The sequence below is a fragment of the Podarcis filfolensis genome (assembly GCF_964270895.1).
Source record: "Podarcis filfolensis genome assembly, chromosome: 1".
NCBI classification, from domain to species: domain Eukaryota; kingdom Metazoa; phylum Chordata; class Lepidosauria; order Squamata; family Lacertidae; genus Podarcis; species Podarcis filfolensis.
In genome coordinates, this window is record NC_139604.1 from 100,833,019 (window position 1) to 100,847,893 (window position 14,875).

Below are 14,875 nucleotides of genomic sequence, written 5' to 3' on the forward strand. Positions count from 1 at the left end.
TACAGGTACACCATTTAGTATTTATTATATGCATTTTATATACATTATTTTTTTAAACAGCTGTACTTTTGCTATGTTGTACAATCTTAAAAATTTGCTGATTCATAGTTTGTAAAACAGAAAACTTACAAAACTCATCAAAACTTGCAAACTGATCAGAAAGATTTTTGTGGAAGACTAGAAAAAATACTTTATTGTCTTAATCATGCAGTTACACAAACAAAATCTTTTTGTTACACCATAAACTGAAGCACATCCGAAAAAAACAAATCAAAGCAGAGAATAACTATTCCAAACACAGCCAATTTCTGACTCTTGATTCAACTACTTTTGCATTCTATTTGAACCGCAAATAAAACATTTTCACTCCAAAAGTTCTGAAATGACTTCCTGGAATCAACTTTACTCCAGACACTTAACTGGAAAAAGTCTGTCTAACTTTTAAAACTATTACATGTCCCATTTTTAATCTATTTTAGACTGTTCGAAGAGTGCCATAATAGATATACAGGGCCCCTTGATACGCTACATAAAAAGAATATAAAGACCAACAAAAATGAAATAAATAATAGGCCATTAGCCAGATGGGTAATCCTTGATAAATAATCTCGTAAATACAGTTAAGATGTACAAAATATCACATAGTGATAGGATGCCAAGATTAATTTTAAAAGTTCATTGGGAGGGCTGGGGGTACTTAGTTCCTTTGTGTTTCGCTTACACAATTCTTTACAGTCCTTTAGGAAGCCAGTTATGCAATGATGATGAATTAGCATCCTTATGAAAGGACTTAGTTGAGCTTCATTAGATAACAAAGGAAACGGTATTGTTACAGGGCAGCGGGCCAGCAAGATCTCTGGGGTTTCGGGTCCTATAATGCAGAAAAAACATCATCCATACAATCTTGAGCACTGTTGTGACAGGCTAAATATATAAAAGACATATAAAAACTAGACTTTTATCCAAATATTTTGTGCAACTAATGCTAAATATTTTAAGTTAATTCCTTTTTCTTTAAAGCAAAATAAAAGTTTAAAAGGGGAATCTGTGGCATTTGACTGATAAGTGAAGATACTAAGAGATGCAAAGAAAGCTACTCTTGGAGCTCACTCCCCCAACAAGAGCACCACATTCCTAACCCTAAGGCAGCACACAGAGTCCAAAATAAAAGTCTTTAATAAGATCTGACTCCACGTTCGTTTAAAGACACACCTAAATAACAGACAAACGCTCAGTCCATATCCAGTCAAGGCTACAAATACTGGTTTGCTTTTTTTTTTCCTTTCAAAAATACAGTAATTACAGTTAAATGAATCAGCCCAGCGTTATTCACGAGATCGTGATTTGACCAATTTAAATCTGCCCCAAACACACAGTCTCTGCTGAGGCTGGTCACATGTAGTGTCTCATCAGTAACCGTCTCAGTGATGGCAGTGATGCATTCCCTCTTTTCGTCCAGGCAAACCTGCTACATGAGATGCAGGTTTGCTTTGTTATGTCACACAAATACTTTGGCAAGGGCATCGGCTCCTGCACTGGCAATATATGCTTTCGATGGATGAAAAGCTACGTCATAAATGGATTCATCCAGCTTTTTCCTATGGGCTGTTATTTCTTGCACACACGTTTTGCTGTCCAAATTCCACAACCTAATAGAGCAGTCATGACCTGAATGAAGAGAAAAACAAGGGTCAGGATTTCAGACATAGCTAAATACACAATACAACAAGATCCGCTAGCAATACAGGAGACATTGCTGATAACAACAACAACAACAATTTATTTATACCCCGCCCATCTGGCTGGGTTTCCCCAGCCACTCTGGGCGGCTTCCAACAGAATATTAAAATACAATAGACTTACTTCCAGACATCAAGTAGATTCCATTAGGGTCCACAGCTAAACTTGTGACAGCGTCCAAGTGAGCAACCATAGAATGGATCATTTTACCTAACAGCAATTAAAGAACATGTAACAGTTACCAAGGATTCAACCTTAAGAAACAAAAATACTGCATTGTTGGATCAGAACAGGTTTCCATCCAGCTCAGCATTCTGTTTCCAATGGTGGCCTGCTAGGTGCTTCAAGGAAGGTCACAGAAAGGCATAAACATTTGCCCTTAAATCAGTAACAGTTTTAAAACGATTATGTTAAAGGGATGGCATATGACTTTTAGAGTCTTCATTATCATAGTAATTTTGTTTCTGATTGCCAATTCTTTATGAATCCCACTTGAAGGCAAGTTGACACACTCGATTGAGAAGGTTAAACAGCTATTAATAGATTTGCAAAAAGCAAGAACAAACATAGGAAACACCAAGCCAATAACTTATTGAAAATAATTCCCAGTCACTGAAGCTGCACAAAGTACAGAATCCAGGAGGGCTAGAACAGAATAATGGAGACAGGGATATGCTTCTCAATTTGGGGCAACAGACTAATCCCATCTGCAGCTCCTATTTCCTGATGCCAATTCTAGCTCCAGCTATTTCCCCGCTACAGCAGTGAAAGATAAAATACTTTTAACTTCAATCTTAAAGGAATAAACATAGGCTTGCCATCCCCACCATCCCCCCGCTGCACCTCAGCCACTGTCTTGAGCTGCTGTGATCACAACATTCCAGTGGAGGATTTGGGAAACTGGGGATTAGGTGGGGAAGGCTGAAAGAAGACCCAAATGTCCCAGACTAAAGGAGGGATGACTGACAGAGAGGAGAATCTATAGAACAAGCAGGAGCATAAGAAAAGTATCAGAGGAATTGGCAGGATGCTGACGAAAAGGAAGAAGGGCATTTTCATTTCCTTACCCGTTTTATTGTCAAAAAACTTGATGTGTCTATCTTCATGAGCTGTTATTGTTACAGGGAGTGTTGGGTGACTTACTACCCTGTTAATGTGATTGTTTGATTGTAAACCTGAGAACACAATAGAGATGACAATCAGAGGAGGAAGGAATCACAATGAATTCAGTTAACATGTTTGGTGCATATCTATCTATCTATCTATCTATCTATCTATCTAATCTCCACAAGTTATCCCTGTCACTCTAGCTTCTTATGGGAGTTTGCATGTATGTCAAAGGATGGATTCGAAGACAAAACTGGCTCCAATTCAGGAAAAGTGGGGGCTGGGTTGTTGCTATGAGAACGAGCAACAGCAAGCCTCAGGCTCTCGTGTTCCCCTCCTTTGCACACAATCGGAAGAGACTGGACTCTTCCGCTTATAGCAAGACAAAAGATGCCAAATGATGGTTTGCCAAGAAACTAGAAGTGGAAGCTTTTCATCTCCCCCACCCCAGAAAGAAATGGGAGGAAAGAAAATTTGAGCCAGAGGACATACCACGACTATCCCTACCCATTGTCAGTGGAGTTTTGTGGAGTAGTTGAGCTGCCGCCACCACATCTGCAGTTCAGTCATTTATGGCGAAGCAAAAGGTGGGAGGGCAGGACGATTGAGCCTGATCCCTGCAGAAGCTTCAGGCTGGAGCAGCGGTCAAGTTTCAAGTGAAACAATAATGGCTCAGTCCCCCTCTCTCAGAATGCCCCATTTCTGCTAAACTCCACTGGCCTTGGAACCCCTCCTCTATGTACAGCAGAAGACCAGCGAGAGAGATGAGTAGAGGGACGCCTCTGCTCCATCTAAACCATCCTCACCCACACAGACCAGTGTATATGATGGTTTGATTGTTTTGCAACTGAACTACTATTACTCTGACACAGAACTTCTAATAAACCATGCTTGCCAACGCTTGCTTTAATCAAACTGATTATGGCCCTAGTTTTGGGGCGCTCATGTACTATTTTAGCAAAGATTTCTGGGGTATGGGCAATGAAGAAAAAGTGGATGAGCAGATGTGTAACACTGGCACTTGTACTACTTGAAATGAACATTTTAAGAAGCAGCTTTCATTAGGCATCTCCTTACTTGAAGAGGTCTGGGTGAACATGTCAGCAAAAAGACATCAATGACTTTTTATCTGGCAAGTGAAATGTGGTTTTTTAAAAAATCTTGTTTGTCCTCGCCATTCTTCTTTGAAGCAGTTCATCCTAATTCTTCCATTTTACACATGGGGACTTGCTGATGGTAACTTTCAAGACCTCCCAGTAAGTTCACACAGTTGAGGCAGGATTTAAAACAAAGCTTCCCAGAACCAAATTCAACACCACCAGAGGAACTTAAAAATATTCCTGTTTACCAGGCATTTGATGGCAGAAAGATAGTGTTCCTGGCAACTGTGAAATTATTAGTTGTGAGGGTATGTGAATGTTCATACATTTTCAGAAGTTCTGAGATGCTTTCACATGTTTTGAATATGTTTTTAGATTATTTTTAATTGAAATGTTTACAGTCACCCTGGGCTCCTTTGAAAGGAAGGGAAGGGTAGAAATTTAACAAATAATACGGTGGCAAGCAAATATCTGGTAAGAACAAAAACTGTGGCATCACTGAACTACTTCAGCTGAACCTCCCCAGGATTTCTGTACACATATTTCACTGATGTAAAATATCCATTTGAAGAAAAATATTTTCCTATTTTTATATTACACCTTGGCCTTGTAAGATAAAGTCCCAGCTGCAAAAGTGATAAAAAGAGCAGTAAAGAACCTCTTTTGCTTACCAGAATCAGTCTGTGATGAAAGCATTACCAGTGCCTGGGATGTTTCCAAATCATAGATGACGGTGTTGCCAGTGCTAAATGATGTCACCATATGAGCAGGATCACAACCTATAAAGTCAACTGATGTGGGTACTCCATACTCTGGAGCCGAAAGAAAAGAATGAACAATGAATCTGTTAAGAGAAATACTTCTACATACAATTTAAGTTTCTAAGATAATTAATTTACTCAAAGATAAATATAATAATTAAAGTCAATGTACTGCTCTTTTTTTAAAAAAAAAAAACAACTTCATACACCAAGCTATATTTATTTTAAAGCAATTTATGTTGCTTCCAAGTATAACTGCCATCCGAAATAAAATGGCTTGGATTCAGGGATCATAATGTGATTTTATTGGTTTATTTGTTGTTAGCCAGCCAGAGCAATAGAAAATACAATGAAAGGAAATTATTTAGATTTTTCAATAAACAAACAAACCATTAAAAAAAACAGACAAAAACCAAAAGGACTTGGAGTTAAAGGAAACACAGGTGTCTAGACTATTATCATTACCCGCTGTTATGAACTTTAGATTTCATAGAATCATAGAATCATAGAGTTGGAAGAGACCACAAGGGCCATCGAGTCCAACCCCCTGCCAAGCAGGAAACACCATCAGAGCACTCCTGACATATGGTTGTCAAGCCTCTGCTTAAAGACCTCCAAAGAAGGAGACTCCACCACACTCCTTGGCAGCAAATTCCACTGTCAAACAGCTCTTACTGTCAGGAAGTTCTTCCTAATGTTTAGGTGGAATCTTCTTTCTTGTAGTTTGGATCCATTGCTCCGTGTCCGCTTCTCTGGAGCAGCAGAAAACAACCTTTCTCCCTCCTCTATGTGACATCCTTTTATATATTTGAACATGGCTATCATATCACCCCTTAACCTCCTCTTCTCCAGGCTAAACATGCCCAGCTCTCTTAGCCGTTCCTCATAAGGCATCGTTTCCAGGCCTTTGACCATTTTGGTTGCCCTCCTCTGGACACGTTCCAGTTTGTCAGTGTCCTTCTTGAACTGTGGTGCCCAGTGATTTGCTTCTAGAAATACTGTTTCTTGGCTGTGTGTGTGTGTGTGTGTGTGTGTGTGTGTGTGTGTGTGTGTGTGTGTATGTTTACAAAAATATTTTCTTTTAAACTTAACCTTTGTTAACAGATAGAAAACCTCACAGCTCACCTCTATTTCCATTGTAAGTGCAAATGCAGGGCACTTTTTCCGGTGGATTCCATAATCTAATACTGCCATCTGCTGAGCAAGATAGTAAGTGATTCTTTATACCGCTATAAGCAAGACCCCAGACCGCATCCGTGTGAGCAATTAATGTGCCAGCTAGAACGTTTGGCTCTTTAGAAAAAAAAAAGAAAAACAAAATTAATTAGTCAATCTTTTGAGTATTTCTAACCAGCATCCCAAAAGATGTATGGGTTCTTATAATGCAAATCTGTGTGGATAATCTATCAATTTGTTGTGAGATTCCAAATTATATAGTCATAATAACTGATCTTATTTCTTCTCTCCACAGATGGCTTCAGGAAGCAGCACTGGATGAGTGCTACTCTGGTCCTACCTAGGCTTTTGAGCTATGGGATGCCACAGGGCACCAAACTGTCTCCAATGCTATTTAACTCCAATGGGAGTGGTCACTGGAGCAAAGTGTCATCAGTATGCTGATGATACCGAACTCTATTTCTCACTAACATCTGATTGGGAACAGCTGAGAAGGCCCTGGACTGTTGTCTGAATACAATGGTGGACTAGATGAGGGCTAAAAAAGAAGAGTCTGACTCCTGGCAAGACTGAGACTCTGTGGGTGAGCAATTAAGTTCCCACATCAAGGAAGTTGGAAAGCTGCCTGCCTAGATGGGATCCAGCATTGCCACTGCAGGCAGAGGTGTCCTTCGTGGCTAGGAGTGCCTTTCACCAATTTTAATTGTTTGGATAACTATAGCTGTTCCTGGATCAGCATAGCTTGACCACAGTTGTCCATGCATTGGAAACCTCACAGTTGGATCACTGCAGAAACAACCTAAGTGGATTAAACTACATTATGACATATTTAAATAATGCTTACCATATGTATCATAAGGATCCACATTTGGGCTAGGCATGTTCCACCATTGTATAGTTGCATCTATTCCACCACTAAAACACTGCTCTCCATTGGAACTAACTGCCAATGATAATACAGGTCCACTGTTTTAAAACACAAAAGCAGTAGATTAAATACCAAAGTCAATTTTGCTTTATTGTTTTAAATATCAAAGCCTGAGTAGAATATCAAAATTACACTTTTAAACACACATACTTGCTGGTAACCTTACAATTTTGTTAAATAGTACAAAAGCTAAGAATCAGCATTAAAATATGAAAGATTCGAGAGGAAAAATCCTATTAGTAGTACAATTGGAACTATTAACAGAATAGATACTAAGGACACATAAGGTGCTCATTTAGGAAAACAGAAACTCAACTAAGGTAAGAACTTAGGAACAGCTAAGAACTTTAAGTATGATTAGTAATTTAACAAACTCACTTGAAAAGTTACAATTATGAGAGAGAACAGCAAGTTACCAGCACATACAAAAAGCTGCTTCCATTCTTAATACACAACATCTCCTTATTTCGTCCCACCACATAGCATGTGGTACCATACAGTGGTACCTCTGGATGCGAACGGGATCTGTTCCAGAGCCCCATTTGCATCCTGAGCAGAACACAACCTGCGTCTGCGTGTGCCACGGTTCGCTGCTTCTGCGTGTGACGTCATTTTGAGCATCTGCGCATGTGCAAGCAGCGAAACCTGGAAGTAACCCGTTCCGTTACTTCCAGGTCGCCACAGAACACAACCTGAAAACGCTCAACCCAAAGCATATTTAACCCGAGGTATGACTGTACTCCATTTATCAGAAACAAGGGAACAAACACATCTTACATTATATTGTCACCTCAACTTTTCTTTTAACCCTTCATAACCATAACCATAACCAGTAGTGAACAGCATGGTGCGATGGCATCACTCAACAGATCTCTGGTTGGTTGCATCACTGCTACTTACTGGAAGACAGGGGCGGGGCTAAGGTGGCTGTCAGCACAAGCACCTTGGCAAAGTCAATCTGGTGCTCCTGTTGGTGCATCTGCACCAAGCCAACCTTGCCCCTCCTCCTCTATCTCACAGGAAGCAGCAGTGACACAACTAGCACCTCGCTCCAGACAAACCCTGAGCGCTAACCATAGTTTGCTCTAGGTGTACCAGCAGTGGTCTGCCTGTGGAATGTAAATTTGAGAACATGGCGATACTTACATATGGGCTCTAAATGTGTAGATAGGTTCCACATCTAAAGAGGCACTCCTGTAAGAAAGGTGTCAGAAATAAAGAGGTCAGCATAATTGATCTCCCCCAATATGAAACTTCCAGCAATTTCTCTCAACAGTATCTAAATGTATACTTGCTTTTTGGCAGGAACTGTCTTTTGCAAGTTCCAGAGTTTTAGGGTATGGTCCTCAGAGGCCGTAACCAGCACAGGCTCTACAGGATGAAAAGCTAATGCCCGCACTCCATCGAAGTGGCTGCGTAGCGTATACTTAGGATTCCATGTTTTCCGAAAGGCATCTTTGTTGGCTGGCAGCTAAAGTAAGAATGCATATTGTTAACATCTAAGTAAGAGAGGCACACAGCTAAAAGCTTGTCGGCTGTGGGCTCTTAATTGCCACATGTTTCACAGAACACAAATTGAAGCATAAGTCCAATAAATGTTATCAAGGAATCTGTTCTGCTAGGATTGCATTGCAATGCTGTGGAATGACCTTCAGTACCAACTCTTGCATTTTTATAAGAATACAGATAACGTATTTTTTTTTCATTTTGAAAGCAGGTTTTTTCTAAATTTGCTGCTTGTATAGAAAATGTTGAGGATTTATGACAGCCTCCTGAAGTTTTAGTAAACACAAGCTACCTAGAGGATTTCTGATGGTTAAAGAAGACAAACTTCCATATCCCATCTTCCTTCTCCTCCCCTAATTTCTATCTTTATTACAACACAATACATCATACCTGAGTCATCTTTCTTTCACATCATCTCAGTCTATGTATGTGTCTTGCTACCTTTTTAAGGATTCTGTTTATAAAAACTTTTTCGGGATGCACTGGAAACAATGTAAATACCACAAATATACTGTCGTTAAATGCCAACTACAGTAAGTTTCTTGTTGATTTTACAAGAATCTTATCTGGTGTGTGTCATTAATACATTTTATTGTGGAGACCTATTTATAATAATCATATGAAATAATATGCATGGTGCATAGCTATAGACCTACATTATGTGGAACATTCTAAGAATGTACTACTGCTAGATCTATTTTAAAATAAAGTTGTACTTACATCGTAACTGTAATCTGCATCATTAGCTACAGTCAAGTCTGCAAGGTCCCCAAGGCCCAGAACACTTAACAAAACGTCATCTGAACCCATAATAAATGACTTGCCCCCTCCAGATGGAAACGTAATTGGCTCAGCTACAAGAGACAAAAAATAGTTTATTATGATCTGGAGATTCAGAATTGGTAAGATTTTAATAAGAACCAAGAATTAAAGCTCAACGATTCCCCAAAATGAGTATATTTTGCATTGGCACATTTACAGTTACATGTTAAATTTCATCAGTAAAACATGGTATCTACTAATAAATCCCTTCTTACATATTTGTAGTCACTAACATCTGTAACTATAATAATGCTGTAATTTTTTTGTTTCCCTTTCCACACATTGATTCCCCTTTTGAGTATAATTTTACTGATCTGTTTTATTGATTACTAATGACCATGAATAAGCAAGAGATAAATATTGCATCAGAGCTGTTTCAGTTTCGTTTAATATTCACTTACCTTTTCAAACATGCCATTATGCACTGTTATTCAAAATGAAATTTGTGCCTTTCCCCCCTCAAATAACCTTTCACTGAAAATATAAAATAGTTGCAATCCTATAAACAATGTAATCCCTCTGAGTAAGTCCCACTGAACTCAATGGACTTACTTCTTAAGAAGGCATGGACAGAATTACCAAACTACTGCCTCACTGAATATTTTTAAAAATCATGTTTTCATTTGTTTTAATAGGGCAAATGAACAGTGTCTGTACTTGATTATTAAGAGATAAGATGAAGAGGCATTCACTCATTTAAGCCTAGGGTGAAATTCAGTAGAAGTGAAATGGCTTTAAATCCAGCACATGCTATATTAAGAGAAGGGGATAGGAATTTTCTTCAGTTGTCCCTTCCTACTTCAGCCCCCTGCACCCCCCAAAAAAACTTTTCCAGAGGGTTGGGGGACCCTCCAGAATAGCATGGAAGGTGGCCGTGGGGGCTGAAAGGGAAAGGGAAAATCAGAGACAATCACTCCTTTTCTCTTAGGTTAGCATATGCTCCCCGCCCCCAAGCAAAAGCCGTTTTCAAGTGGAACAGCATTCCACCAGATTTCCTCACTAATTCCTACCTTATTTTTCAATAGTTTGCTAAAAATCAGTGAAGTGGCGCTTTCAAATGTATTTACAATTTCAGAAAATTGTTTTCTTTTAAGAGAATTTAACCTGCTTTTGGACCAACATAACATTCCATAATGTCACATTTTCAATTTTAGTTTTCTTTGTATCTTTACTTTCAAAAGCAGACATCATCAGGCTACCTATCCTACAGACTTTTCTCTACTTCCAAATCTGAAGGAATCAGTCTTCAAAGCACGCACAATTGTTATTTAGACCAAGCGATTTAATAATTATTTATTTTTAGAATGAATACATTGATTATCTACAATATGAGGAAGTCTCTGGCATTCTCTAAATTTTGTCAAGTTTGTATTTTCCTGGTACTGAAGTTCTAGCAGAAGTAAATGAACAAAATAACCAGGAGAATCAGACACAGTAAAAAGAAAACAAAACTTTAAAAATCTACTGTTGCTATTAACAGACTATACAACTAGCAGTGGGAAAGGAAGGCAATGCTCAAAACAACATGCTGTTTTCCACATTATGCAGCTTGCAGCTTGCCAAAAGAATAAAATTCCAACATAAAGTGCAGGAATGCTGCACTCTAGTGAGAGAATGAAGTCACACATCCAATCCATCTATGTATATAAACTGATGCATCCAGCTGCACTACATTAAAATGACTACCTCCTTCCAATGGTTTATTTCCTAATTTCTTTTAGTTTTTAAAGGATCAGGCTGGGTTGCTTCAAGGTAGTTCTGTGCATCTTTAGAAGAGAACTGATTCCCATGATGTACCATTTGCACATACAACTTTTGCTGTCAATACTAAAGGGTCCAGGACAACTAGCAGTAACAGTGCATAAGCACAAACCTTGTTCAAACACCACATACTAAGGGTTTTGCATGGCCAACACATGAATATGAAGGAAAACCTCATTTTTTTAATTTTTAAGATAGAACTGTCCTTAAGATAGGATTTGATTACCAACGCTAAAATGCTGAGCTAACAGCATTTTATTTCAGGTGGTGAGCAAAGCACAAAATAATTTCCACTCAACACTGGTGCAATATGTTTAGATAAGGACAGATTTTTTTAAAAAAATATTCTCAATAAAGTAGAATTAATAAAACTTCAGAGAAGGGTATCATTTACCAATTTACCTTATTGCTGCTTAATATTTGCTACGCACCACTGTTATATTATTAAGCTTTATAATCAAGTAAACATACAAAATCTGGGTATTGATTTCTGTTATACAAGACAAAAAAGCTAAAGGACTAAAGTGGTATTCTTTTGCAAATCCATGTTGCCCAGCAACAATGGCATCTAAATGGGTTTGGAGGGGCTATACAAGTGTGGTTTTAAAAGAAAACCTTCTAAAAATAAAATAAGTAGGTGAATTTGTTGTACCTTCCTCTGCTCTTGCACCTTCATGATCAGTCATTCTAGAAGAGGGTGACCTAGATTGATTAATGACTCCTGAAGGGATGTGGGGTAGCTCATCATCGCCCAGATCAGCTATCATGTCGTGCAGTTTAGTCCTGTTGACCCCTGTAAATTAATGTCAGCAGCAAAGGTTCATTTGATTGCCACCGCTTGACCTGACAGCCATTTACATGCCCAGTTTGCTAATCAATATTATTGTTTGAATGTAATCTCGTTATAAGACACATGATGGAGTGTGTGTGTGTGTGTGTGTGTGTGTGTGTGTGTGTATTTACATGATGTTGTGTTGGAAAATGAATTAAGATCTCTTTTTTAAAGAATTCCAACTTGTTATTTGTGTAATTGCTATTTGCTGTGCTTAAGATAAAAGAGAAGCTTGAATGTTTGAATTCCCTAAGAATGTAATCCTTGAACAAATGCATATTAATTATATATTGACAAAAAAATCCAGTATTTATATTAAAAGCTAGCATCACCAAGAAAGAACAAACTTTACCAAAAGAAGGGACAAAAGTAAAGGTGAATAGGTGGCTGGGAGGCAACAAACTGTTAACTTTCCCCTTTTGTGTTTTTAAATAGGTAATTGGGCAATTTAAAAATATTCATTTATCAGTTGTAAGAAATTTTATAAAATAATTATTGTATCTGGAAAGTTGACTTCAAATTAATACTCTGGCCTATAAAGTGCTTTAAACTAAAATGAGTGCAGAATCTCCAAAGAAACTTTCATAAATAATAAACCATAATCATAGATTGAAAATCAGAGAGATAGGAGGTGGAGTCTCCTCAGTCTGTTTTTGGCCAACAGAACTACCAGCTCTTCTTCTTAGCCAGGTAACCACAAGTCCTTCATTACAATAAATAAATTTCTCAATAAATTCTAAAACTACTCTTTTCACTTCAAGATCCCTACGCATCCAAGTTTTACCACTAAATAAAACACAATGTCCTTATATTACAAAAGATGGAGTTATTCTACACAAAGCGAAATAAAGGACCATGCCATTTACTGACACTCTAAAAAGTGCTAGATATGCACATACTAGGGTTGCCAACACCCCTTCCATTCCCCCCACATTAACTCACTACATTCCCCTTCCTACTCCATGCAACTGCTAAGTTCGCTTCTCACCTTCCCAACCCCATTTCTGATGACACTACTACTCACTTCTATTTTGTGGTCCCTCTTTGCACTAGTTTTCACTTTTACCCCGTGTCCATGCCTCCTCCCACTGTCAGTATGTTTAAGTGACAAAAGACAAATCAGCTTTTAGTTACTAGACCAAAATTATGAACAGCCCTTTCCAAGCCTTTCCACCCTCACCAAGCTTTTAATGCTTTTATCTAATATTGAAACTTTTATCATCTCTGCACTTTTCTGAGACTATACAAGATATGATTTTTTCCACTTCTATACTGAGAAAAAATGATGGACAGTACAAACTTGGAAGAACACAGTTGCTCTTGGGACAAGGAGTTGAGAGACACCTGTAAGCATATCTGAACAGTGAGATCAACAAGAGGAGAGCTGCAGAGTGCTATCCTGCAGGCTATAAACTCTAAAGTGCTAATCATTTTAAAACCAGGACCTTGAGTAATCATGTCTGTGTTGTAAATAGAACACACAGCCTAGTCTTATGGCAGTTGCCAACTGTCTCAGGAGAAAGAATGCAAGAATGCTGGCAAAACAGGGAAAGGAACTTTACAGAGTGGGTAGAATCAGGGGGTGCTCAATCATACCCTAAATGCTAGTTTCTAAGGATTTGAAGTGGGTCTCACTTCAAAGTAATTCTGTCTGAACAAAGAGATGATGTTGGATATGGGTAGAAACAGAGATTACTGTGTTCCACGACAGGAACTCCGTAACTGCTATGATTCTTAAAGGAGACCTGAAGCCCTGTGTTATGAAGTGGTGTCATCTTTACTTGGGAAATGTGGCACATCTGAATGTTCTCTGAATTCCAAGAGTGTACTGGGAACAGCACTAACAAGAATAGGAGTGTAAATGAACACTTGTCACATTGAAATCAATATAGAACTGACATAGCATCATGCTATCTTCTACCTATTAACATTTTCAGAGGCAGTCACTGGAAGTTCCAACTATTTGTTATGTAGAGATCAAATCAGAATGTGAAGAACCATTTTTGTATTACTGTTCTAGTACAGTTGCATTCTTTGTGGTATTGGCTGCCTTGGTTCTGTTGGGAAAAGGAGGGATATGCATTTTTATATAAAGACATTTTTTTTTAATAAATCAGATGCATCCTGTTGATTTTTTTTTCTGTTGAAAAGCCTGAAGTTATTTTAGTAGCTGCATCACCTGGGAATATTACAAGCAGAGGACACTGATTCCCTAGCACCAAGGAAAACAGCTGTGCCCGTAATATCCAGCTGTTCTGATTACTAAACTCTAGTAGAACTTGCTCTACATTTTTTGGTTTTCTGTAGATTTGCAACATGTACACCATTTCATTACTATTTGTGAGGCAATAGACACCTTACTGCAAAAACGGTTCATTAGTCCAACATTTTATCCTATATACTTTAAATATATATGCTGCAAAATAGTTTGATGTGGAAGCAGAATCTGTCTCCAAACATATATTGCAGCTCCATAATAACTTTACAACAGACGTCTCTGTATTTGTCAGCACAGGATGGAGTTATATAATGGGCATGGGGCATTTCCTGAGGAGGCAAGAAAGACCCATTCAGAATAAAGTATTTAGTATTGGATTAAGCATATAATGCAAGGAACATGCAACACTATTTTTAAAAAATGAAAAAAAATGCATGCACAAATCTATTTATAGTGTTAAATGTTTGCATACAAAGCCAATCTAGCATCAATATTTTGCTACAAGAGTACAAAAGATATGCTTTGATAACAGCATTCCTATGCATGCATTTGTGGAAGAAAATCTCACTGATGGGTTTAACTTCTGAGTACACAATTATAACTGGGCAACAATGTCAAATCTACAGACTGATGTTTATATCTAATGCTGTTTGTGTGTGAGCAAAACAGATATTTGCTTCCACCTTTCTCCCCCCCCCCCCACAGACCTCCATGCACCCTCAAAATTTGTTTCAGAAGTTTAGTGAACATTCTGAAGCAGATTTGGGGGCAGGGGGAGAGGAAGTCTGTTCACACAGTGTTGGATTTGCCCCTTGTATATATTTTACATTTCTGCTTCTTCTGCCTTAAGTCTACTTTCTATCTTGACCAAAGTTTATCTGGCTAGGCAGCATTTCTCAAACCCTGGCTTAAAAACCCTGGCTA

The 14,875-nt window shown here is 38.3% G+C and overlaps 1 protein-coding gene across 5 annotated transcripts in view; it reads right to left on the reverse strand.

Annotated features, from left to right (window-relative positions):
- Positions 1-14,875, reverse strand: part of STRN3 (striatin 3) — a 43,011-nt gene continuing 28,136 nt past the window's right edge. For 3 of the 5 annotated variants that reach the window (XM_083612681.1, XM_083612680.1, XM_083612683.1), the window contains 10 exons: positions 11,554-11,694; positions 9,039-9,172; positions 8,108-8,283; positions 7,959-8,006; positions 6,729-6,850; positions 5,834-6,001; positions 4,619-4,759; positions 2,808-2,915; positions 1,864-1,950; positions 1-1,668 (listed from right to left, as the gene is read on the reverse strand). In XM_083612681.1, the coding sequence (XP_083468807.1) occupies positions 1,499-1,668; positions 1,864-1,950; positions 2,808-2,915; positions 4,619-4,759; positions 5,834-6,001; positions 6,729-6,850; positions 7,959-8,006; positions 8,108-8,283; positions 9,039-9,172; positions 11,554-11,694 (1,295 nt within the window). In that variant the 3' untranslated portion in view covers positions 1-1,498. The remainder of the gene's footprint in view (positions 1,669-1,863; positions 1,951-2,807; positions 2,916-4,618; positions 4,760-5,833; positions 6,002-6,728; positions 6,851-7,958; positions 8,007-8,107; positions 8,284-9,038; positions 9,173-11,553; positions 11,695-14,875) is intronic. The other 2 variants (XM_083612684.1, XM_083612682.1) reach the window with 1 other exon arrangement.